This window comes from Branchiostoma lanceolatum, chromosome 4 (genome assembly GCF_035083965.1).
Source record: "Branchiostoma lanceolatum isolate klBraLanc5 chromosome 4, klBraLanc5.hap2, whole genome shotgun sequence".
Lineage (NCBI taxonomy): Eukaryota > Metazoa > Chordata > Leptocardii > Amphioxiformes > Branchiostomatidae > Branchiostoma > Branchiostoma lanceolatum.
The window spans coordinates 32,529,147-32,554,656 of NC_089725.1; the positions used below are offsets into that span (position 1 = coordinate 32,529,147).

Below are 25,510 nucleotides of genomic sequence, written 5' to 3' on the forward strand. Positions count from 1 at the left end.
AATCCGATCGGTGGATCTCGGGAAGTCTCATCTTTTCTCGCGAGATGTGGTAAGGACGGTAGATTCTGCGCATGCGTAATGTGGAATACCAGGCAAGATGGCGGACCACTTGAAAAATGTTTGGAGATTCGTGTAAACATTCCCGTTGTTTACGTTGTTTTTGGCCGACTATAAAGGTTCTGTCAGTCTGGACTACTTATGAGCAATCTACGGATCGTGTAGAGGAAATCCATCAACATGGTGAAACAAACGATCAAGATCTTTTGCCGCGTTAAGCCCACGAAAGGCAAAACTGGGGTAAGTACATGCACAGTTACTATGAGAAACGAATGTCACAAAATATACTAACTACAGGTGTGTTTGCAATCTTTATGACATCTATACATTCTTTGATGTATGTATGCATTGCAGAAGATCAGTGTTAGCCTACCTCTGTAGAGGTGCTGAAGATATGTTACCTATATCAATAAAGAACATGATTTTCAGAGACTGTGTGATGTTGAACTTGAAGCAAACTCTGCAAGTTGCCCCTGTCAGCTCTGCTGCTGTAATACATGTGTATTTCTGTTAACAAACTTTCCAACGTGACCGAACAGTTGAGAAGACAATCTGATATTAAGAATAACATTTATCGTGAAAAAGAAACATGTCCCACAATCAAGAACTACGGCCCACCTTTCTTAAGACACCACGGTAAGTGTATGTAGAGTATTCCTTAGCAACAAGGGATGATGCCTAAAGCATGCCTCTCTCAAACACATTGTTCCGACTAGTTGTCCTGTATATCCATAGAGAGGAACTCCCTTTGTGTCGGAGTCAGTGCCTTCTTTAAACTTTAATGGGACACCAGGAAATGGCGTGTTTAACATACACAACACAACACAAGGGCCGTCCCGTGATAATGAAGGCTGGCAACTCTAGTGAGATATAAAGCATGAACGTGCAGTACTAGTGTTTCTCATAAATGGTGTTGGTTCTCAACAAATGCTGCTTTCAATTCTTAAGGGTCTGCCTACACTTACATGTACTCAAGGATTACCAGACATCTGTACTTTTTTATGGTCAACAACTTCCAAATTAATCTGTGAAACTGCTCTGTGGTAGAGGCTTATAATGGTTGTACAGAGACATCAACGGCCAAAGACTGTGGTCTTGGCGGTCACAACACAAACTGTAATGTATTACGTACAGTGTTGGTAAGTTTAAACAACATTGCAAGGGAGGCGAGCCGGCCGCACGTAGCGGCGGATTTCGTGTTATGAGTGTGGCACGAGCGGAGGTCGCTTCCTCCAGCGTAATTCCCTACGATTGGTCCAGACCAATCCTACTATAATTAGTACTCTGTCAACCTCACTGAGAATGTCAGAACGTCCCTATGTATGAGTATGACTGCACCTCTCCAACTCTTTCTGTGCTGCTGTGTTCAGGGTTAACAACAGGCAGAACATTGACACCGATATACTAGTACTTTTTGTGTTCAAACGGAAGGTAATACTTTTACTGTCTTACAGTATCTTGTAAAACCCCTCTGTGACCTGTAAGACTGACCAAAGTTGTTTCTACTGTTTCAGCTGTATGAAGTGGACGAGGAGGAGTCAGGCGGACCCAAGCTGAGCTTCTTCGTGCCGAAGGACCAGACTCAGATTGTGAACAACACCAAGGAAGAGTACAACTTCAGGTCAGGCCATGTCCAAATGGTTGGAATGATAAAGACTTAGACCTAGCCTCTATTCAGACTTCTGTAGACTGCATTTTCTTCCTACTCACTTAATTGTATCATCATCATCTGTCGTGCAAAGTCGAGAAGTACAGATCTCATGCCACATTAATCTGTCTTCTAACATCCTATCCAAATAGTCTATCTCTATCCCAGTGTCTCTTTTTAAAGTATCATTATAAGTCGGATTAACTGTATATACTACAAGTCAAACAAAATGATCTGAACAACCTTTTTATTAAGAGATTACAGTCTGTTTTTTGCCGCAATGGTCAGACATGTTTAGGAAAATTATTGCAGTTCAAATAATGATATGTGAGATACTCTGCAGTTATGTTGTTGTAATTCACTTGAAATAGAAACCATGGTCAGGTTTGTGTGTTTTGTGCTGATATTTGATGGTCCATCTCCAGGTTCCAGCGCGTGTTTGAGCAGCAGACGAAGCAAGAGGAGGTTTTTGAGCACGTTGCACAGCCCGTCATCGACAAGTAAGTTATCCATCTCTTTTTATTCCATTCCAAGTATTTTACAGAGATTGTAACAACACAATGCAGTGGTCACCCAGGCAACATTGCTGATATCAGGTGCCATCTAACATACAGTTGAAAATTCACATATAATTTAGTATAAAGTAACGTAATACATACATACATACATAATCATACTCTAACGAGTTGAAGCGTCTACAAAGTTCTGCTTCCAGTATTTTCGGTTACACATCATTTCTGTCAGGTCTTTTCCACGTAATACATGCTTGGTATGAACGACGTCAACATGTACAGAAAGCAGACAGACGTTTGAAGTGGCGCAACATTTAGTCGCTTGTAATGGAAGAAGTTTGTGCCAAGACATCATGTTAAATGCATTCCTGTATTGTATAAAGTATATGTAAAGCTAATACATTGTGATATACACATCAGAAGTCTGCCAACTGCAGTGCTATGCTACAAAACTGCACATGAATTTCATTTAATTTTATTTCATTTCATTTCATTTCATTTTATTGAATACCACTGTTTTGATACTGATCATTTGATAGCTTTTTGATAGTCATTGTCATTTGTCATGACATGTATTTGCGTTTTGTTTAGAAACTGCTGAGAATTGAATAACAAAAAAAGCAGAATAATTACCTTCTTTTTTATCCTGTTCCAGTGCCATATCCGGCTATAACGGCACCATCTTCGCCTACGGACAGGTAAGGCTTCTTGTAAAACACACCTGAAGAGTTGTCAGGGTGAGGGATAGGCTGTGATGTTGGCAGGAGATTCACTCGGTGTCCTTATAGCAGCTGACAGCTAAGACTATACTAAATAAGGAAACATCAGATGTACTTTGCTTATAAAGCACCACCTTGAGGAGTCATTCTGCATTCATGCTCGCAAAGTCAGTAGTCTGTGTGTTTTAAAAGGAGCGACTGTGACTAATGTTGTCACTTCCCTGCACAAAAACCACATCAAACCGCCCACCCTCTTCTGTAGTGGTCCGGGGAAAGCTGGGGGTCAGCCGGGGTCAGCAGGATTTCCCCTTCCCTGTTTACTTCCTGCCCTGGTCATCCCTCCCTCCTCACTGACATGTTTACACACTTTTACACTCAGGGTCAACATAGCGACAAGCAGGGTTAGACAAGATCAATGGCCACATGGCCCCGGGCCACTGAAAAGTTGTTTCGGGCCAGTGGAAATGACCAAAGGGCCAGTTAGTTTTTTAAAAACTTGTCCAAGAGGTCCCAGTACTGCTCTGAGAGAGAGACAGAGGTCAGAGATCAGTGCAATCGCTCGGCACTCTGCACATGAATCGTTAGTTAATGAGTTAAATCACAGTCATGTCATGACCTCTTGCAAGATCTCCTGTTGTGCTATGTCAGGACATGTGATGAGCCCTCTTCCAAATTCACATACTATGCCTGAGCTTTATGATAATTTCTTTTTATCTGGCTCAAGTTATACATGAAATCACACTTACTTGTGAAGACTGGACAGTTTCTTGTATTAGGTTTAACTGTTTGAGTATTTCTGCTAATTTCAAGGCTGTGGTTTAGACTGAAAATGAAGGTGTTTTAGTCATCTAGCCCAAGTCTGTACTCCAGTTGTACATAAGACCTCGCAGGCCTGTGAAGACAGGACAGGTTGTTATACTAAGTGTGGTGCTCCCGGGTGTTGTCAGGCCTGTAACAGTTGTTCCTGCAGCAGTAAGATGTGATGTTTCCTCCTGTGTCCTACAGACTGGCAGCGGAAAGACCTTCACCATCACGGGGGGTGCGGAGAGATACACCGACAGGGGGATCATCCCACGCACTCTGTCCTATCTGTTTGAGTACTATGAAAAGGTGGGTCATATGGAAGTCAGGCAAACTTGTACAGCTGGCAGCATGAAGTTTGGTCATTTTGACTGAGACTGTACAATGGTGTCTGTCTTTTGTATATAGATGAGTTGAAGAGTAGTTTTGCGGTAAGCTAAACCTTAGTAAGCTAAATATGATTCAAATGTTTTCCACCAAATATTTTTCCAGCACCCAGATTTTTATGTGCACGACCCACATGTCTTACCTGGGTTGGTGGGAAGGGGTAGGGTAGTGTTAATGAGAACTGTGTGGGTTGAGAGTGACTCTTTCCTTTCCTCCCACCACCCCGACTTCACCTACATGACCCACGTATCTTACCTGGGTCGGTGAGTAGTGGTAGGGTAGTGTGAATGAGTCTCAGAACTATCTGGGTTGAGAGTGACTCTTTCCTTTCCTCCCAGCACCCAGACTTTACGTACACAACCCATGTGTCGTATCTGGGTCGGTGTGTGGGGTAGTGTTAATGAGAACTGTGTGGGTTAACAGTGACTCTTTCCTTCCCCCCAGCACCCAGACTTCACCTACACGACCCACGTATCTTACCTGGGTCGGTGTGTAGGGATAGGGTAGAGAGTGTGTTGGTTGAGAGTGATTCTGTCTTGTTCCCCCCAGCACCCAGACTTCACGTACACGACCCACGTGTCGTACCTGGAGATCTACAACGAGAACGGCTACGACCTGCTGGACCCCAAACACGAGGCCGCCAAACTGGAGGATCTGCCGTGAGTCATTAAGTGAAATGTTGAAACCCTTCCCACACCTTTCGTTGTATAAGGCTAGGGGTGGTACCCATCTCTGTTTCTATAGCCCTTGGGCCACACAGGCCACTACAGTAGGGTAGTGGAGTGTTTTCAACTCCCATACTCTTTCTCTCTCAGAAATGCTGAGTATAAAGCAGAGAAAGCACATTTTGGTGGTCCCTTAGATCATTTTTCTCATTGACACAAGCATTACATGTAAGTCCTGTCTATATTGACTGAAGTGAAGGAAATCAAGTCCCTGATGGAATGTAGGGTGAAGTGGAGGACTTTGTAAGCTTGGTTCGACCGGGCTCAACCAAAGTTAAGTAAAGTAAAGTAAGTCTATAGTGACCACCTTTAGAAAAGGACTACCTGACCAATGTGACCACATTTTGGTGGTCCCCTAGATAATTTTTCCCATTCTTTGAGTCAAGCATGAGCAATCCTGACTATAGTGACCACCTGTACATACAGACCAGATTGTATCGTCTCCTAAGTGGTCTTCTTGGGCAGGTTTGACAAGTGATAGCCTGTTCCCCTGCAGCAAGGTGTCTCTGATAGCGAAATCAGAAATGTTACCAAAGGTTTTGCCAACAAAAGGTTTGCCAATGAAGGGTCGTTTTCTAAGTTTCAAGGATCATTCCAAGTTTCAAGAAAAGACAAGGAAAGATATGAAAGCCTGCCCCCAAGGATGGCTACACCAGCTACATATATACAGATGCAGAAGATCTGAAGTTAAATCCTGTTTGCTCCCCCTTTAGGAAGGTGTCTCTGATGGAGGACACGGACCAGAACATCCACCTGAAGAACCTGTCGGTCCACCAGGCCATGAACGAGGAGGAGGCCCTCAACCTGCTCTTCCTGGGAGACACCAACAGGATGATCGCCGAGGTTTGTTTCTTTGTTTGTTTCTTTGTCTGAAGAACCTGTCGGTCCACCAGGCCATGAACGAGGAGGAGGCGCTCAACCTGCTCTTCCTGGGCGACACCAACAGGATGATCGCAGAAGTTTGTTTCTTTCCCGTAGCCGATAAACCACCTTTGTGTAACACACCGCAGACTGTAATGTTCGATCTACTCGCGCTTCAAAAGACTACCTCAGTTAGCAGTGAGAAGGTTAAAGCTCAGCTTGTTTATTTTGAACACATCAGCTCAGCACTTTCAACATTGACATATCAACCTGCAATAAGAGTTCACAAAAATCCTGTAAGGTATATGGAAGATTAGCACTTAGGTAAGCTAAACTGGCCTGATAGTGGTTTGCATTTTATAATTTTTTTCTTCTGCAGACTCCGATGAACCAGGCGTCGACGCGGTCCCACTGCATCTTCACCATCCACCTGACGGCGCGGGAACCGGGCTCAGCGACCATCCGCAGGTCCAAACTGCACCTGGTGGACCTGGCAGGGTACGGGGTTGTTTGTTTGTTTGTTTATTGTTTACTTGGCAAGTTAAGAGACAAAAACGTTTCTTAGGTTTGATACGTTTTACAAAGTTTAACATAAAGCAGTGATTGGATATATTACGTCAACAAACTTGCATATCATGAAACCCCACGTGTTGTGGCAAGCTGTCAATGCTTGACTGTTTATTTCTCTCTGCAACAACTTGAGGAAAAAGAAGATTTGGAAACACCAGGCTTCTTTGCTGAAACTTGTGATAATATATTCTTACTGCAACCCCTCCCTGTAAGAATATAATAACCCTGCTACGGAAGCAGCGAGGAAACTTGCTGCCTTATAGTGAACACACAACAAATTGAACAAACAGTTTTCCACCTGCTCACCCCTGTGTCTCTCCCCCCAGGTCTGAGAGAGTGGGTAAGACGGGCGTCGTCGGAACTCTCCTGGCAGAGGCCAAGTACATCAACCTCTCCCTGCACTACCTGGAACAGGTAAGAACATCAACCTCTCCCTGCACTACCTGGAACAGGTAAGAACATCAACCTCTCCCTACACTTCCTGGAACAGGTAAGAACATCAACCTCTCCCTACACTTCCTGGAACAGGTAAGAACATCAACCTCTCCCTGCACTTCCTGGAACAGGTAAGAACATCAACCTCTCCCTGCACTTCCTGGAACAGGTACGTACATCAACCTCTCCCTACACTACCTGGAACAGGTAAGAACATCAACCTCTCCCTACACTTCCTGGAACAGGTAAGAACATCAACCTCTCCCTGCACTTCCTGGAACAGGTACGTACATCAACCTCTCCCTACACTACCTGGAACAGGTAAGAACATCAACCTCTCCCTGCACTTCCTGGAACAGGTAAGAACATCAACCTCTCCCTGCACTTCCTGGAACAGGTAAGAACATCAACCTCTCCCTACACTACCTGGAACAGGTAAGAACATCAACCTCTCCCTGCACTTCCTGGAACAGGTAAGAACATCAACCTCTCCCTGCACTTCCTGGAACAGGTAAGAACATCAACCTCTCCCTACACTTCCTGGAACAGGTACAGCAAACGGACTACTGAGAGAGATTGGGGGGTACTGGGCTAGATGGTCTTTACATCTTGGTTACCAGTGAATGTCTTTCTGAAACACGTTTTTGGAATATGGGCAAGATTCACAGAATAAACAGCTGCTGTGTGAGGATCAGAGAACTCAGATGGCTTGTCTGTTGTGCCCTCTCGTGCGCAGGTGATTGTTACTAAGATGGACTGTCTGTTGTCCCCTCTCGTGCGCAGGTGATCGTGGCGCTATCGGAGAAGTTGCGGTCGCACATCCCGTACCGTAACTCCATGATGACGTCCGTTGTGAGATGCAGAGCGCTAACATGGCTTGTCTGTTGTCCTCTCTCGTGCACAGGTTATCGTTGCGCTGTCGGAGAAGTTGCGGTCGCACATCCCGTACCGTAACTCCATGATGACGTCCGTTGTGAGATGCAGAGCGCTAACATGGCTTGTCTGTTGTCCTCTCTCGTGCACAGGTTATCGTTGCGCTGTCGGAGAAGTCGCGGTCGCACATCCCGTACCGTAACTCCATGATGACGTCCGTTCTGCGGGACAGCCTGGGCGGGAACTGCATGACCACCATGATCGCCACCTGCTCCGTGGAGAAGAAGAACGTCGACGTGAGTAGAATTCTGGAAATGAATGAATTTCTTATTTTATGTAGAGTCAATTCCACGTCACCGAGAGGGTGTTTGTTGCCTTTTGTTCTAACATTTGCAAAACCTTTGTAACAATCTAATGGAGATAAGTGACTATTTAGAACAATTTCCAATATTCATTTGATGTTCTAAATAGTTTCTGCTGTGTTCCAACATGTTAGGCAAATTTCTAACATTGCACTTGTTATTTGTATCATTTTCGAAACTGTTGGAAAATAGGTTGATCACTTGTTCCTACATGTTCCAACGTTATAACAACATGGTATAACTGGGTCAGTGGGATGGGAACAGGGCAATTCACACATCCCTTCAAAGTATAGGGGATTAGGCCTGGGTGCCATGCATAGACACCTCAAAACAAAAGTCCAGACGTGAAATCTAAAAATATACAGAGGCAGACAATAGAGTGCGATTAGCACCTACTTTTATGGGGGCAATAACCCAAATCTACCATTTGAAAAATGATGCAAATTGTTCCAACATGTTCGAACGGTGAAACAATCACATAGATGTTTGAAAATTGTTCTAGAAATAAAGAGATATTTGTGCAATTACTTTCAAAATAGTTCCAACATATATAACTAAGTTCAAACATGTTCAAACTTTCATTCTAAATTGTTTGAACAATTTAAAACTATTTTGACTGGAATATTCTTTTATCTAAAACTGTTTGAACTCACTATCAATATTACCTGAAAACCCTCTCGGTGACATGGAATTGACTCTATGTTACCCAAACATAACAGCTGTACAAACATAAAAACACAAAGCGTCCTAGGTATTTTTAATATCTTTCCAAGAGCACCGCTGTAATTGACGAAGATTGTTGAAGCGACATGGAAGCTTCGCCAGCACAACAATGGCAAGTCCTGCCAACTAGTATTCAATCCATACAACAATTTGATATTAATATACACATTTTTAAAATAAGAATTTCTATAATGACAATCTGACCTCAGAAAACCCTGTAGCATCTTTCTGGCAAAGCTACTCAGCCAAGTGTCCAGCATCATGCATATGGCCGCATCCAGAGAAATAAATCTCTATCCTTCTGTTCTTGGACTAACAACATTTCTGCATGTTTGCAGGAGTCCATCTCCACCTGTAGGTTTGCCCAGAGAGGGTTAGGGTTAAAGGGGAAGGGTTAAGGTTAAGGGGGAAGGGTTAAGGTTAAGAGTTAGGTTAGTGTTAGTGCTGTCTGGACTAACAGCATTTTGTGTATTTGCAGGAGTCCATCTCCACCTGTAGGTTTGCCCAGAGAGGGTTAGGGTTAAAGGGGAAGGGTTAAGGTTAAGGGGGAAGGGTTAAGGTTAAGGGTTAGGTTAGTGTTAGTGCTGTCTGGACTAACAGTATTTTGTGTATTTGCAGGAGTCCATCTCCACCTGTAGGTTTGCCCAGAGAGTTGCTCTCATCAAGAACGACGCGCTCCTTAACGAGGAGGTGGATCCCAAACTGGTGGGTCTCGTCAGCACAATGTTAACCTTTCCCCTGCTGAGGTAGCCTGTCAACACCACATCTATGTTGGTGAGGGGCCCAGACAGCAGGTGGAAGGTTAAACACCACAGAAAGCTCCATGTTATGTAATTTATGATCAATCGTTTCAAGTATATTTTTGCTCCCTGTCAATTAAAAGAGCAGGCTTCCTCCTGAGTTCCACATGTGTATTCTGGTATCTCCAATTCTGCCTTTGTTTGACTTCATAACTATGATAATTATAAATTCCTGGTGTATTGTCTCAGATTTAGAAATAATCAGTGTTCATTTCATGTTTTGTTTTTTTCATTTTCATCTGATTGCCCATTGGGGCATCACAGATGCTATGTCAGTCCCGTTCCTCCAACCTTCTCTGTTTTCTGCTATCCGCAGGGTCTCACTCAGGCTCTGAGCCTTGTCTATTCTCTGATGTTATCCTCCCTAAGAAGTTAACATGATAAAATCCCCCCTTCTGAGTTCCACATACCTTCTGGTATCTCCATGTCTGTCCTTGCTTGCCTTCATAAAGATATTTTGGACTGTAAGTTTGTGTTGTGTGTCCAATTAAGAAATAACCAGTGGTCATTCATGTTTTCTCTTTTTTCTGCTGTCTAGAGCATCTGACTCTAGCTAAGCCCTCTCCATTCTCTGATGTTAAGTAGTCCTGTAAATACTGTACATAGCGTCTGTCTTCTCTGTCACGACCAGCGTAAGGGTAGCTCATCTGCTCACTGAGTTTATTTGAGCTAAACAGATTTGAGGTCACTTTCTGCATCCTTTCTGAGAAGTTACCGTAATAAAATTCTCCCCCACCTCTCAGATGGTGCTGAGGCTGAAGAAGGAGATCGCGGAGCTGAAGGACCAGCTGTCGCTCGCTACAGGTGAACAGCCGACCGACGAGCTGTCTGGGGAGGACGCCGACAGGTGAGGGCAGCAGTCTCACTGTTGCTGAGTGCAGATGTCATTTTGATCTGCTCAATGAACTCTAAACAAACATGACTCTATTCACAGTGTTGTTGTAAAATATATATATATATGTATGTATGTATGTATGTATGTATGTATGTATGTATGTATGTATGTATGTATGTATGTATATATATATATATATATATATATATAAAAACTTTTGGATGTATTCATGATATGAACTCTACAAAACATTGTAATGTTATATTCCGGCCGTACCCTGTTTGTCCCAAGTAAAACTCTAAGTGAATGATTGTGCAATATTTCAAATAGTCTTATCAATTGTTTTAACTGATATTTATTGAAACTTTTAATCGTTGCCTGATTTGTAACGCGCAATTACCTACAATGTATTTAGCCTCGCAATTTAGCCTTATAAGGGCTGCCATGAGGCCTGTCTGTCACATGATGACGAATAAACCAGTCTACTACTACTACTACTACTACTACTACTACTACTACTACTACTACTACTACTACTACTACTACTACTACTACTACTACTACTACTACTACTACTACTACCAAATGTCACCAATGTGAGCAACGTAATAGACCAATTTGAATGACACAAACTGATTTCCTCATACATTTGTAGGGGAGATTTTATACACAAACTGTCTATGTCATTGGTACGTCCGTTAAGAATGGAATACGTTCGAAACAACATTCCCCGAACCCTGACTGGTGTCACAGAGCCGGGGTTCTCGCAGGTATTCACTTCCCCCGGGCGGCCCAGCGCCTGCACACATGCCGTCACACGTTTCTGCGTATCGCTATACAATGGCGATGGCTTTTCCCCTTCCTCACTTGAATGAAATACGGAGAAAAATGACTTATCTTGTATCTGTCGTAAATCAGTCAGATTGTAATCGAACACCTGCCTCCTCCGGATCTGAGGAATGTAGTTCGAACTTGTTTGAAGGTGCGCGATGGCATGGCAGTTTGTGTATAAAACCCCCCATATAACGAAATCAGTTTGTGTCGTTCAAATTGGTCTATGACACAATCCAGCCATCTACACAGCAGTGGCAGCACAGAAGGGCAATGGATATTGTCTAGAACATGTGAAATACAGTCAAATCTGGCCGACCAACCACATGGCGCAGCCAACTACCTCCAGCCATACCTACATTAGAACAGACCCATACAGTTTTACATAGTTCAGACCCTCTTGTGGAGCACCCCTACCAACCCCCTCCCCAGTCAACAACCATTTTTCCTCAGTAACAGAGATCATGGCAGACCAAAGAAATCTTGGTTGGAGTGTGTCAGGAAGGACATTAAGGTGTGCGGCCTCACCAGCGTGGACCCACTGGACAGAGCCGTGTGGAAGCATGGTGTGAGGACTAGCCGACTGCTGCCCACCGGAGTGTCAGGGACCCAAGCAGCAGTAGAATCAAATACTGGATACTACTACTACTGCCCTTCAGCGGCCGTTGACACCAACTTCAACTGTGTAATCTCACCTTCATATGGAGTCATTGTGATATATTTGATGTTTGTTTTTCCCCAGATTGCACCAGATGGTGAGGGGTTACGTCGAGGACACAGACCCGGACGCCTCGCTGCCGGTAGGAGCGGACATGAGGAAAATCAACGAATGCTTCAGAATATTCAAAGTGAGCAAAGATTGATTGTATTTCGTTCTAACAACATGCACGCTGCTGGAAAGGGTTGCAGTCCTTAGGACGGGACGTTAAGCCGTGGTCCACTGTCCATTGTGCTTGTTGAAAAGAACTAGCCTTAAGGGTATTTTCCCCAGCACAATGACCCTGTAAATATTGAACATAGGGTCTGTCTTCTCTGTCACGACCAGTGAAAGAATAGCTCTTCTGTGAGCTAGACTGGTTCGAGATCACTTTGAATTCACATTCAGAAAAAGATGAAAACAAGCTGGTAGGGGGCTCAAACCTACACCACTTCTTCCTTACATCACAAGCTATCTGCCACCAAAAAATCAAGACCATATCACGTCCAGGTCAAAAGATACGAAAACCGGAAGTTCTGCTGCAGTACCAAGGTCACGTACCAAGAGGCCCCAAATCAACATTAAACTTCGTATTTCCAAGACCTACCCACATACCAAATATCATTGTAATCCATCCAAAAGGTTTAATGAATCAATCAACCGCAGGCATCAGGGTAGATGCATGGCGGCTGCAGACATCTCCCTCCAGGATGTTCTGTTTTCGGCCAGAGGTCAAAGGTTATTGGCCTCAAAATCCGGAAAAACAGACACACACAGACAGGCCAAAAGCCATACCTGAGTCCATTTTTCATGTTGGTAATGATGTTCTCCCCTCCTTGCTGTTTACAGAGGCTAGTTCTGGAGCGGCACCCTGGGAAGTTGGGAGGGGTGAGTAACGGAGGGGGGGAGGAGGATGAGGAGCCGTCTGTGAGCGAGGACAGCGGACTCGGCAGCGCGCCCTCCACAGCAGGGTCGGCCGAGGTCAAGAAGCTCAAGGACCTGCTGCAACAACGGGACAACGAGATCAGTATCCTTCATGTGTCGTTCGTTCAGAACCTCATGGTTTCCTCGCTGTTTCAGTTGCAGGGTATGATTTTTACGGCGAGGGGTTACTTTGCTTTCCTCTTCGAACACGGGACTCCCATTTTACGTCCCTTCCGAAAGACTGTTCCAGCCCCAACCGAGCTGTCCTGACCTCGGGACTTGAACCAGGGTTTCCCAGTTACTAACTAATTGGAACCAGGAGCTTAACTGTGATGCTGCTACCAGTTGACTGGAGGGAATGTTAAATTTTCTTTGAAATATTAGATAAGAAGAAAAAAAAAGATCTTTGAAGGAGAGGGATTGTCCATGCCCTATACTCTGTAAATTAACCACCCACTGCCCCTATGGCCTCAAGAAGACTATGGAACTACCTTTAGCCCCAGTTACACATAGCCGAACATGGCTCCCAAACAATGGCCAACCAAGGTTGGCGGTACATGTAGGTTGGGAGCAGTCTGACCAGTTTTAGATTAAGGGTCAAATTTGACCACTACTGCTTCACTCCCAACCACCAGCCAACCACCAGCCATTCCAGACCTTCCGTCCACAGCCATGAGGTCGGGAGGCCATGTTCGGCTATGTGTAACCGTGGTTTTTATCTACCTTCACATATCCATTCCTTGACCTTTGCCCTTAAGACATCCTTGTGAACATGCTGAAGAAGGAGAAGAAGCGAGCGCAGGACGCAGCGCTTATCCTGGAGGAGCGGGGCATACCATTCAGCGCGGGGGAGGGACCGCAGCCCAACGGCCCGGGAAGACCCCCCTCCTCCAGAAGCAAGCACAGAAACAGGTGAACTTTTGTAGCTGTGTATCACAGAGGTCTTTACACACAACCAGTACATAATCACCTTTTAAAGCTGTACAGAAACTTGAACAAGGACAGAGAATGCTTGTTTTAGGTTTTGTATGCTGTTTGTGTTCTGTATTGACGTTAATTGTTATTGTTCCTTGTGGATCTCTAACAGCTAATGGCTGAATTGCTACATTTTTGTAGGTTGACACGGATTCTTTTAGTTGTCTGGACCAATGGCATTTCTATCATTGACGACTACAGAAATTGGCAAGATATCTCTTACCAAATGTTTTATAAAAACCAGCAGCAGTCTCATCGTTGTTTTCATGCAGGGAGGAGCGATCCAGGGAGAGCATGAGCATGAGCAAAAGCGTGAGCCAGCCCGACTCTCGAGAAAAGGAGACCACGCCTCCGTACTCACAGAGTACCACTGTACGACTCAGGAAAATAGGTCAGTACTTCTGGCGCATTCTCATAGTCTTCTTACGACTAACAGTGCCGTCAATATGTAAAATTAATACGCTTGCAGTGGAAGGAAAAGTACATCGTGATAGGTAGCTGCAGTACGTAACCAGACTGATAGGTGTCACTGCTGTGTGGTTATGTTCCAGGAGGGGAGATGTCCGTTGGCAGGCAGGAGGCGTTTGAGATTTTCAAGCGGGACTACGAGCACAGCATCACCGTCGACGACCAGAAGGGGCTACTCAAACAAAGGTAACAAACTAACCAGCTAACTAACTTAGGCTAAACTAACTAACATACTAAGTAATTAGAAGGGGCTGCTCAAACAAAGGTAACGTACTAACTAAGTAACTTAGAATGTAGGGCAGACTAAGCAAGGACATTATATAGGAAGGACTGAGTACAAAATTAGCACCCCGCGGGGGCCATTGTTCCACCCTGCCAAGTCCCGCTGTGTTCTTTTGAAATCGCCCCGGCACAGCACCGCTTTCATCCGTCCGCATTAATTCGTCACTTCCCGCGGTTCGCATTCAAATCCCATGTAAATGAGCAACGCTATGACGTCAGGAGCCCCGAGGCTTCCCGAAGAGAGACTCGGTACCCAAGTGTTTTCCGACAATTTCCTTATTTGGGAAGCATTACTGTCATGCGCAGAGATCGGCATCTTGTAGTGCGGGAATCGGCCGCCATTTTGGTGTTTGTTTGAACGTTCTGAGACCATCATGGGTGAGTTTACGGTCATTTTTTTAAAATGTCTTAATGTTTTCGCCTGAAAAATGTGTAAGAAAGTGCATAGATTTATGCTGCTATGATATAGTTATATGTACGTGCGCTTCTCAGTTTTTAGTGAACACTTGATTAGAAAAGTATGATTACATTCCTGCATCATTTGAATCAGATCGCTGTTGATTTTTTTGAGTTGCTGAGCTCAAATATTGGACACTGTTTACCAAATTTCCGTTGATGGCCTCGTGCGTAAACCAACAAAGTGGTGGGAGCGGGGCAGGTCCGAATTTTTGGTGTTCTTTTTGAAGCCAAGCTTAGAATTTTAGCAAAATCTGGTACACGGCATTTCACGACGAAATCAACCAAGGACATTATATTTTCTCTGATCGTTGAGCAGGAACATTCCTCAATTTTTGATAGATTTCGTAGATGGCCTTGCACGGCGAGCCAACGGAGTGGACATGTCCGTATTTCGGGGGTTGTTTGCAAAGCCAAGCCGTTTGTTATGCCAGCACTTGCGGGGGGAACATGTCCTGACATCCATATCTTTGTTACTGTTCCCAAGGATCTGTTCCCAATCTTATCGACTCCCGATCTTTGTGTTTTTTTGCAAATTTCAAACTTCCGTGGAAGGGGCATGACCACCAGAGCGACGTCCCACGATACAGCGCTGCCAAAAATACAACGTAGAAGATCAAGTTTGCGTATCAAATTGTTCATGAACCAAGCTCCAAAGTTCTGTTTTTGATAAAATTTAACACTACTTGTTTTGAATAAATACATTGATCTCTTGAATTTCTAAATCTTTAGTGTGTTTCTTCTTCAATTTTCTAGTCGGTATTCTAGCTTGACGCAAGTACTAGTGTTTTTGCCTGACGGTAGCGATAGATAAAGATCCCCCTCCCCACAGTTCGGTTACGCCAGACAATTGTTGCAGCAAATTATGAACGGATATTGGAGGTACGATTTTTTAAAATATGTAACTCAGAAATACTGATCGTTTAGAAAACAAACTTATATATACACTACACAAGGACATTATCTTCACATGTTGTGTTGCCTAATGTTGTGCTTGTTAAAGACGGCTATCTTATAAACTTGTTTAAATCACACACATGCAAGTGAAAGTGGTAGCTTTGCTGAAAGTTTTGTGTGGTTTTTAGGACTTCCAGCTCCTCCGTTTCTTGACAATCGTCTTGAAAATCACTCAAAAACAAAGTCCTCTTTGCCTGGTGGTGCCATTCTGAATTTGTGTTACAATAGTGGGCCGCTTGGAATCCATGCAAATCTGGGGGTGATTCTTATGTAGGTGTTAATTATTTTTACAACCATGAACCAGTCCTTCCAATATGTAATGTTCTTGGACTAACTAACTAATAGTCTGGCAAATTAACCTTCTCCCTGCTTCTTTACAAAACTACAAAGTTGTAGCCAAAAGGGCTACTTTAGTAGGTTAAGGTTGAACTTGAGTATCATAATGGGAGTAATTTCTACATCATGTATGTCAGTAGAGCTAGACCAGGTTACCTAAAGCTAACCATCAGTCCCAAACTTACTAGTTAGTGTGCCCCATTGATGCCATTTCCTGTCATGGTAATTAGTTCTGCTCCACCTTTAGATTGAGTAGGGAGTCATCTCTTGTCAGGGAAAGAAGATCAGACTTGCTAGAGTCTGAGGAGGCAGAAGGATAAATGATGATTAATGATCATCACAGTAAGGTAGCATTGGTGCCTGCCAAATTACCAAGGGAACTGGACTGAGAGGGCACCAATGCCCAAAATGCTGGGTCAGTCTGTCATCGATGCCAGGTCTGTGCAGCACTGAACACCACTTTCGCAAGTTTACTCACAGCCACCAGCTAGTTGGGCCTTTGCTGTATGTGTTTCACAGCAGAACTGATAGATACAGACAATAATGGGAGTTACTCCACTTGTCTAGAAGTTGTTCATTACTGAGATGCTGTTTCCTTGCAGATACGCCGAGGCAAAACAGCTGGGAGAGAAAGTCAACTCCTCCAGAGTACAGATTAGTGAGTACCTACTGTCAACTTCTTTGTGCTGTAATATATGAAATAACAGTTTGTGCTGTACTTGCATGGGGCAATCCTACAAATGTACCTTCACTTGAATGAACCTATGTTTTGTCCACAAGTCCCAATCAGTCCTGTCTTTTTGTTTGTTTGTTTGTTTGTTTGTTTCAGATCATGTAAAGAGTCTGATTCAGCAGCACAGGATGGCCAGGGCGGCTCAAGGTGAGGATCCTGTTGTATGTACGATCACATGGCTGTGCTTGAAGCAAGACTTTTGCTACCGTGACAAACAGTCAATACTGCCCAAAAGTGACCATTCAGGGGACCGATGAAATATGGTCTATTTGGACAGGTTTATAAATAATGATAAGTAAATGATAACTAACATTGCTGTAGGTATCAGTAAAAATGTTGACTATCTAAATCAAAGGAAGAAGAGCTGTATAATTGATGATATATGAATGATAAATGATGAGTAATACATGATATTAACTAACAATCAGTGTCAGTGAGAACGTTGGGTTGGTAAAAGGGAGTTACTGATGATAAATAAATGATAATTGCTGATAAATAGATGATAACTCACGCTGTTGCAGGTGTCAGCGAGGATGTTGGGTTGGTATAAGTGGGCAAACAATGATAAATGATGATAAATAGATGATAACTCACATTGTTGCAGGTGTCAGCGAGGATGTTGGGTTCTCGGAGGAGCCGGATGAGGAGGAGCAGCACCTGAGACAGCAGATGGAGGACGAGAAGGCCAGGTGAGAAAATGAAGACAATGATTTAACACCTGTATTTACACCTGTTCACAGTGTTTCATGTGGTAGGGTTAGGACAGCGGACTGAGGGCATTTGCGGGACAGTTGTGGCTGTCTCGTTCAAATTTCTGCCATAGAGCCTTGTTTGCTGTTGGTTTTGTCATTGCCTTGCTAAATCCTATGAGAGGTATTTTGTACCTTGATTGAGACTGGGCCTTGCACTAAACTGGATTGAGATACTGGGGCAAGGTGTTGTAAACTGCGATTTACAACACAAAAATTGGACTTTGATTTGAATTTTCCGTTTCAGCTACAAGGTGACGTTTAACCGCCTGCGGGTCCTGAAGACGGAGATCGAACACCTGCAGCATCTGCTGGAGAAGGCGCGGCTGCAGATGCAGAAGGACTTCGAGCTCTGGTGGGCCGAACAGACGGTCAACGCTCACGCGCCGGTACGTACCCTCAGTAGGACTGGATCAGAATCTGGTAGGTTCTAGGGGTGGCTACCGGTTCTACTTAATAAGGTCCAAGTCCAAGTTTAGGTCCAGAGATTTAGGTTCAGGTCCGGACCTGGTTTTTTTGGACTCAAGTTTTTGGCTTTCAGGTTTTTTTGGTTCTTGGATGTTATAAAGGTCCAAATCAGGTCCAGTGAACCGGTATCCACCCCTAGCAGGTTCCCACCTTTACTGGTAGCATGTCCAGTGGCTAGTGCCCCTGCCTCTAGAATAAAAGGTTGATTGTTCGAATCCCGGCTGTTGTAGCCCACCCGACATGAACACTGCTTGAAAGGGTTGCAGTCCTTAGGATGGAACGTTAAACGGTAGCCCGCTGTTCATAGTACTTGTCAAAAAGAGAATTTTCCCGCTACAATAAACCTGTAAACACAGTTCACAGCGCGTGCTGTACATTGCGATACTGCACTGTATGTTGGTGTTAGCATGTAGTCATAACTGCAGTAATCTCTGTAGACCTAAAAGTAGTGTTTTTCCCTTTCCTTCCCCAGAAACCCCCTCAGGAGCCTCCTGCGGCCTGGAAAACCCCTCCCATCTCCCCCATAAACGCCCCTCACCATCACCCCCCATCCCGCAAAATGGCAGCCAACTTCTCCATGCACCCGCCCCAGGATCCCGGGCCGGCCCACGCGCCCCAGGGGGGGAGCAGCAGGAGGCACGGGTCCCTCACAGACGACCCCACGGCAGACGCAGAGCCGATCAGGGCTTCCCACAGTTACCATGGCAACCTGGATGCGGTGGGGCTGGGTCACCATGGCGACAGGAGAATGTCGTCCCACAGCGACAGCAGTGGTTCCCACGGGAGGGTGCCCAGGCACAGGGAGGTGTTGGAGGACTCCAGGTAGGGTTGGTTTCGTAGATCACATGGAAGGGTGCCCAGAGGACTCCAGGTAGGGTTGGTTTCGTAGGTGCCTGTGTGGCATAGTGGCAGAGCATCCGGTTATGAACCAATGAGTCCCAGGTTCAATCCCCAGTGGAGTACCCAGACATGTCCGGACATGCACCCAGATGTTGTGTCCTTGGGAAAGGCACTTAACACACATTTCCCATGTCCTAAGCCCAACAGTAGGGTTTGGGTTGGCGTTAGGAAGGGCATCCAGCCGTAAAAACTCTTGCTACAAAAAAGACTTGCACCTGATGAGGAGTTCTGGGGCTCCCCCATCCATGTGCAAGCATGTCCAACCCCTATATGATGGGGGATAAAAGACGTAAAATTGGAGAGAGACAGAGAGAGAGATAGAGAGAGAGAGAGATCACATGGAAGATTACATGCAGTGGTAAAGGTAAAGGCCTTTGAGGTAACCTAATGTGTCTAGGTGGCCCAACCCTCTCCATCCGCCGCCTTTTACATCCCCAACCAAATTCGGGTACCCATTTTTTACACCTGGGTGGAGTGAGGAAAATCGTGCAATGTGCCTTTCCCAAGGACACAATGAATCGAACCTCTGACCTCTTGACCTTGTGTCCATTACACAGTAACAAAGTCTGTATAACGGAATTCAAGGTCAGCCTTGTACAAAAATGTAGTTTGTCACCTGAGCTTAGTCAGTAACTTGCAACCTGAAGGAAAACTTGGACAAGGATAGAAAGAGTTGCATTTGAAAACAGTATTGAACCAGTCTGTAGTTAACAGTGTTCCTGCCCCCCTCCCCCCCAGGTCGGCTGCCCCCGCCATTCCTCTTACAGGAGACGCCCGGGCAGATGCGGACATCATGGCCTTCTTCAAGGCACGGCAGAAAATCCTGCAGCAACAAGGTAGTTATGTCAGACTGTTACGGCAGAAAATCCTGCAGCAACAAGGTAGTTATGTCAGACTGTTACGGCAGTAAATCCTGCAGCAACAAGGTAGTTATGTCAGACTGTTACGGCAGGAAATCCTGCAGCAACAAGGTAGTTTTGTCAGACTGTTACAGCAGAAAATCCTGCAGCAACAAGGTAGTTAAGTCAGACTGTTACAGTAGAAAATCCTGCAGCAACAAGGTAGTTATGCCAGACTGTTACAGCAGAAAATCCTGCAGCAACAAGGTAGTTATGTCAGACTGTTACAGCAGAAAATCCTGCAGCAACAAGGTAGTTTTGTTAGACTGTTACAGCAGAAAATCCTGCAGCAACAAGGTAGTTATGCCAGACTGTTCCTGCAGCAACAAGGTAGTTATGTCAGACTGTTACAGCAGAAAATCCTGCAGCAACAAGGTAGTTTTGTCAGACTGTTACGGCAGAAAATCCTGCAGCAACAAAGTAGTTTTGTCAGACTGTTACGGCAGAAAATCCTGCAGCAACAAGGTAGTTATGTCAGACTGTTACAGTAGAAAATCCTGCAGCAACAAGGTAGTTAAGTCAGACTGTTACAGCAGAAAATCCTGCAGCAACAAGGTAGTTATGTCAGACTGTTACGGCAGTAAATCCTGCAGCAACAAGGTAGTTATGTCAGACTGTTACGGCAGGAAATCCTGCAGCAACAAGGTAGTTTTGTCAGACTGTTACAGCAGAAAATCCTGCAGCAACAAGGTAGTTAAGTCAGACTGTTACAGTAGAAAATCCTGCAGCAACAAGGTAGTTATGCCAGACTGTTACAGCAGAAAATCCTGCAGCAACAAGGTAGTTATGTCAGACTGTTACAGCAGAAAATCCTGCAGCAACAAGGTAGTTTTGTTAGACTGTTACAGCAGAAAATCCTGCAGCAACAAGGTAGTTATGCCAGACTGTTCCTGCAGCAACAAGGTAGTTATGTCAGACTGTTACAGCAGAAAATCCTGCAGCAACAAGGTAGTTTTGTCAGACTGTTACAGCAGAAAATCCTGCAGCAACAAAGTAGTTTTGTCAGACTGTTACGGCAGAAAATCCTGCAGCAACAAGGTAGTTATGTCAGACTGTTACAGTAGAAAATCCTGCAGCAACAAGGTAGTTAAGTCAGACTGTTACAGCAGAAAATCCTGCAGCAACAAGGTAGTTTTGTCAGACTGTTACGGCAGGAAATCCTGCAGCAACAAGGTAGTTTTGTCAGACTGTTACGGCAGAAAATCCTGCAGCAACAAGGTAGTTTTGTTAGACTGTTACAGCAGAAAATCCTGCAGCAACAAGGTAGTTATGTCAGACTGTTACGGCAGGAAATCCTGCAGCAACAAGGTAGCTATGTCAGACTTACAGCAGAAAATCCTGCAGCAACAAGGTAGTTTTGTCAGACTGTTACGGCAGGAAATCCTGCAGCAACAAAGTAGTTTTGTCAGACTGTTACGGCAGAAAATCCTGCAGCAACAAGGTAGTTTTGTCAGACTGTTACAGCAGAAAATCCTGCAGCAACAAGGTAGTTATGTCAGACGGTTACGGCAGAAAATCCTGCAGCAACAAGGTAGTTATGTCAGACTGTTACAGCAGAAAATCCTGCAGCAACAAGGTAGTTATGTCAGACTGTTACGGCAGAAAATCCTGCAGCAACAAGGTAGTTATGTCAGACTGTTACGACCAAAAATCCTGCAGCAACAAGGTAGTTATGTCAGACTGTTACGGCAGAAAATCCTGCAGCAACAAGGTAGTTATGTCAGACTGTTACAGCAGGAAATCCTGCAGCAACAAGGTAGTTATGTCAGACTGTTACGGCAGAAAATCCTGCAGCAACAAGGTAGTTATGTCAGACGGTTACGGCAGAAAATCCTGCAGCAACAAGGTAGTTATGTCAGACTGTTACAGCAGAAAATCCTGCAGCAACAAGGTAGTTATGTCAGACTGTTACGGCAGAAAATCCTGCAGCAACAAGGTAGTTATGGCAGACGCTTATGGCAGAAAATCCTGCAGCAACAAGGTAGTTATGTCAGACGCTTATGGCAGAAAATCCTGCAGCAACAAGGTAGTTATGTCAGACGCTTATGGCAGAAAATCCTGCAGCAACAAGGTAGTTATGTCAGACTGTTACGGCTGTAAATCCTGCAGCAACAAGGTAGTTATGTCAAACTGTTACGGCCAAAAATCCTGCAGCAACAAGGTAGTTATGTCAGACTGTTACGGCAGAAAATCCTGCAGCAACAAGGTAGTTATGTCAGACTGTTACGACCAAAAATCCTGCAGCAACAAGGTAGTTATGTCAGACTGTTACGGCAGAAAATCCTGCAGCAACAAGGTAGTTATGTCAGACTGTTACAGCAGGAAATCCTGCAGCAACAAGGTAGTTATGTCAGACTGTTACGGCAGAAAATCCTGCAGCAACAAGGTAGTTATGTCAGACGCTTATGGCAGAAAATCCTGCAGCAACAAGGTAGTTATGTCAGACTGTTACGACCAAAAATCCTGCAGCAACAAGGTAGTTATGTCAGACTGTTACAGCAGAAAATCCTGCAGCAACAAGGTAGTTATGTCAGACTGTTACAGCAGAAAATCCTGCAGCAACAAGGTAGTTTTGTCAGACTTACAACAGAAAATCCTGCAGCAACAAGGTAGTTATGTCAGACTGTTACAGCAGAAAATCCTGCAGCAATAAGGTAGTTATGTCAGACGCTTATGGCAGAAAATCCTGCAGCAACAAAGTAGTTTTGTCAGACTGTTACAGCAGAAAATCCTGCAGCAACAAGGTAGTTATGTCAGACTGTTACGGCAGGAAATCCTGCAGCAACAAGGTAGTTATGTCAGACGCTTATGGCAGAAAATCCTGCAGCAACAAAGTAGTTATGTCAGACTGTTACGGCAGAAAAAATCCTGCAGCAACAAGGTAGTTTTGTCAGACGGTTACGGCAGAAAATCCTGCAGCAACAAGGTAGTTATGTCAGACTGTTACAGCAGTAAATCCTGCAGCAACAAGGTAGTTATGTCAGACTGTTACGGCAGAAAATCCTGCAGCAACAAGGTAGTTATGTCAGACTGTTACGACCAAAAATCCTGCAGCAACAAGGTAGTTATGTCAGACTGTTACGGCAGAAAATCCTGCAGCAACAAGGTAGTTTTGTCAGCCTGTTAAGTTCCTACTTTGTATGAAGAACTGGCCAAATACTGGAATTCTGAGGTGGTCAATATTGACCATGGTAAAACCCTACAGCCGTACAACTCAACCAGTCCGATTCAAGAAATTTTGAGGAGCTTCCAAGTCAATTGTGTTGGACTGTTAGCTAGCACACGAGTGGCTTAACCAGACTACTCCTGCAATAGGGGCTTTTGAGTGGTAGTGGTCACTTGGTTTACCGTGGGCTTTCTCATAACTTGCATGTCATAGTTTGCAATTGAAGACAACTTTAAGAAAAAATTGATGTCATGGTGCACTTCCTTTTTTTCAAAATTTATTTTGATGTTTTTTCCCTGCAGGAAAGAGATGATAAAGGACAGAGGTTTCTCCTGGAGTCTCCGGCCCAGGTGGACACACAGATGCTGCTATGGTTTCCTCATCGTGCTCCAACAGTTGTGCTCAGACTAGGGGTGGGTACCGGTACCGTGTACCGGTAGAAAACTGGTATTTTCTTATGGGCCGGTCCAAAAAAAAACGGTCCAGAAAAAATCAGTGGACCGGCCTATGGACCGATTAGAAAATTCACAGTACAAGACTACCAGCAGGCGGTCACATAACAAAATATAATAATGTTACTGGTCTAAGAAAATACAAAACAGCAGATTTAACTGGTCGTGGTTGCTCTTTTAGGAGATGAGAGCTGTGAATCATATCTAGAAACACCTAAAGGATGAGTCAACACACGGCAAGGCGAGTATAGTTAATTTTAAGACAGTGCGAACCTAAAAAATTATATCGTTCCAGACATGGCGTTATTGTCCGACACATGCATATACTTGCAATCAAGTAAATCACTCTCCAAAATATGGTGTACTGCTACACTACTATAATCAGGTCCAGGTCCTGAATTTTCTGTACCGGTCCCCACCCCTAGCTCAAACCATGGATGATGCTCAAATGCTGATGTCAGTTACTCTGGAATTCTACTCAGTTTATATCTTTGCAGAATTCTACTCAAAGATCTTGTGGCAAACTCCCCTAGATTCTCCAGACTCAGTTTATATTTTTGCAGAATTCTAAGATTTGGTGACAAAACTCCCCTAATTTCTCCGGATACGCAGGGTGGAAAGTCCATAAGCCAAGTGACATGGTCACACTGCAGTTATCACTCATGTTGGACACTGGAGTTCCTGTTTTGAAACTGGTTTGAGTCAGCCACTCTAGATTTGGGTGTTTTGCATGTCAGCCTCTCTGGTGCTAGTCGCAGTTTGCTTACGGGGAATGAGGGGGCTGAAACCACTTAATGGCCTTTATTAGTGGACTGATGCTGGGACTGGACTCTTAAGCCACAACTGAAGTCACAAGAGATCTACTCCGGAGGCGCACAGATAGTCTCCCGAGACTGGACTGCCAAAGGAGAAGATGCTGGGACGAACAAACCTTAAATTTCCTGCCAAACACAGAAACAGTGTAGCCTCACCAAACATGTCTGATAGTTCGTCTTTCGGTTTTCGCTTCCCAGGCATGGGACTGGGCTGATTTCTGGGCATGTTGGATAAATTGCTGTAGCCCACATCTCCGTAAGGCTTAATCATACACGAGGAAGTTTCATAAAATATCTGTGTTGGACCAAATCCAAAGTTTGATCACGTCACCTTCCAGCACAGATGAGGTTTCATTCAAAGGCTGAATTGATATTTGCAATTCTGGAACTGTTCTCAATTCACAGTTCGGATTCCAATGCTTTTAAGGTCTGAAATATGACCTAATATGTCAGTTGTAGCAGATCATTACACCATTTTGGGTACAGTGCAGGAACAAGTGGATTCTAAATGGGATTGTAAAGCCAGTGTAAGACTAGGATGATAGCGAGGCATGCCTGCAAAGCTGGTGTGTTACGCTGAAGGGTATTCAGATACAAATGATTATAAAGTCTAATCTAATAGTAGTCGCTGTGAACTGTACTTGGTGTGTCAAGCTGCATATCCACTGCAAGAAAATATGTATATATTAGTTAACAAGAGTTGTAAATGTATTTTTGGCGTATTTTAGACCTGTAAATATTGGTCATTGGTGTACAGTGTACTGTAATGATGTCTGTTAGTTGTAACAGTTAAAAGACATTTGCCAAACGGGTGTGCCTTCTCGGTGAGTTGTTCTGGAATCCAGACAGCCCAAAACTTATCAAATCGAGCAGCTATGCAAACTTTTGTTTTCAATCTTGATGGAGCAGAACTGCATGTATTTTTACATTCCGATACACAAACAATTTTCACATTTTTCATGTATGTATGTATTATTTTACTAAGGATTATTTTGTGTCATACATGTGGAACGGTTCAACCGCCAGAATTCACCACTTAAGCACCGTGACGTGAGAATTGCAAAGGAAAATTAAATGAATGATCCAGTCAGTCA

At 44.3% G+C, this 25,510-nt stretch overlaps 1 protein-coding gene across 1 annotated transcript; it reads left to right on the plus strand.

The window, feature by feature from the left end:
- The first annotated feature begins 65 nt into the window (after window positions 1–65).
- Window positions 66–25,510, plus strand: LOC136434072 (kinesin-like protein KIF6). Its single transcript, XM_066426772.1, has 24 exons — window positions 66–297; window positions 1,572–1,678; window positions 2,131–2,205; window positions 2,873–2,915; window positions 3,942–4,046; window positions 4,674–4,783; window positions 5,563–5,692; window positions 6,090–6,208; window positions 6,607–6,694; window positions 7,741–7,884; window positions 9,292–9,378; window positions 10,217–10,320; window positions 11,882–11,987; window positions 12,686–12,863; window positions 13,519–13,672; window positions 14,008–14,126; window positions 14,287–14,389; window positions 16,837–16,892; window positions 17,064–17,114; window positions 17,572–17,656; window positions 17,964–18,105; window positions 18,657–19,006; window positions 19,823–19,920; window positions 23,452–25,510. The coding sequence occupies exons 1-24, from the start codon at window positions 238–240 to the stop codon at window positions 23,460–23,462; spliced, it is 2,625 nt and encodes an 874-aa protein (XP_066282869.1). The 5' UTR covers window positions 66–237; the 3' UTR covers window positions 23,463–25,510.

What these genes read in the sequence shown, in the direction of transcription:
- LOC136434072 (XM_066426772.1), top strand. Translation starts at nt 238, where the DNA reads ATGGTGAAACAAACGATCAAGATCTTTTGCCGCGTTAAGCCCACGAAA. An exon ending in AATGCTTCAGAATATTCAAA is followed by an intron (nt 11,988 to 12,685) that starts GTGAGCAAAGAT and finishes TGCTGTTTACAG; the next exon opens with AGGCTAGTTCTGGAGCGGCA. An exon ending in AAGGGGCTACTCAAACAAAG is followed by an intron (nt 14,390 to 16,836) that starts GTAACAAACTAA and finishes GTTTCCTTGCAG; the next exon opens with ATACGCCGAGGCAAAACAGC.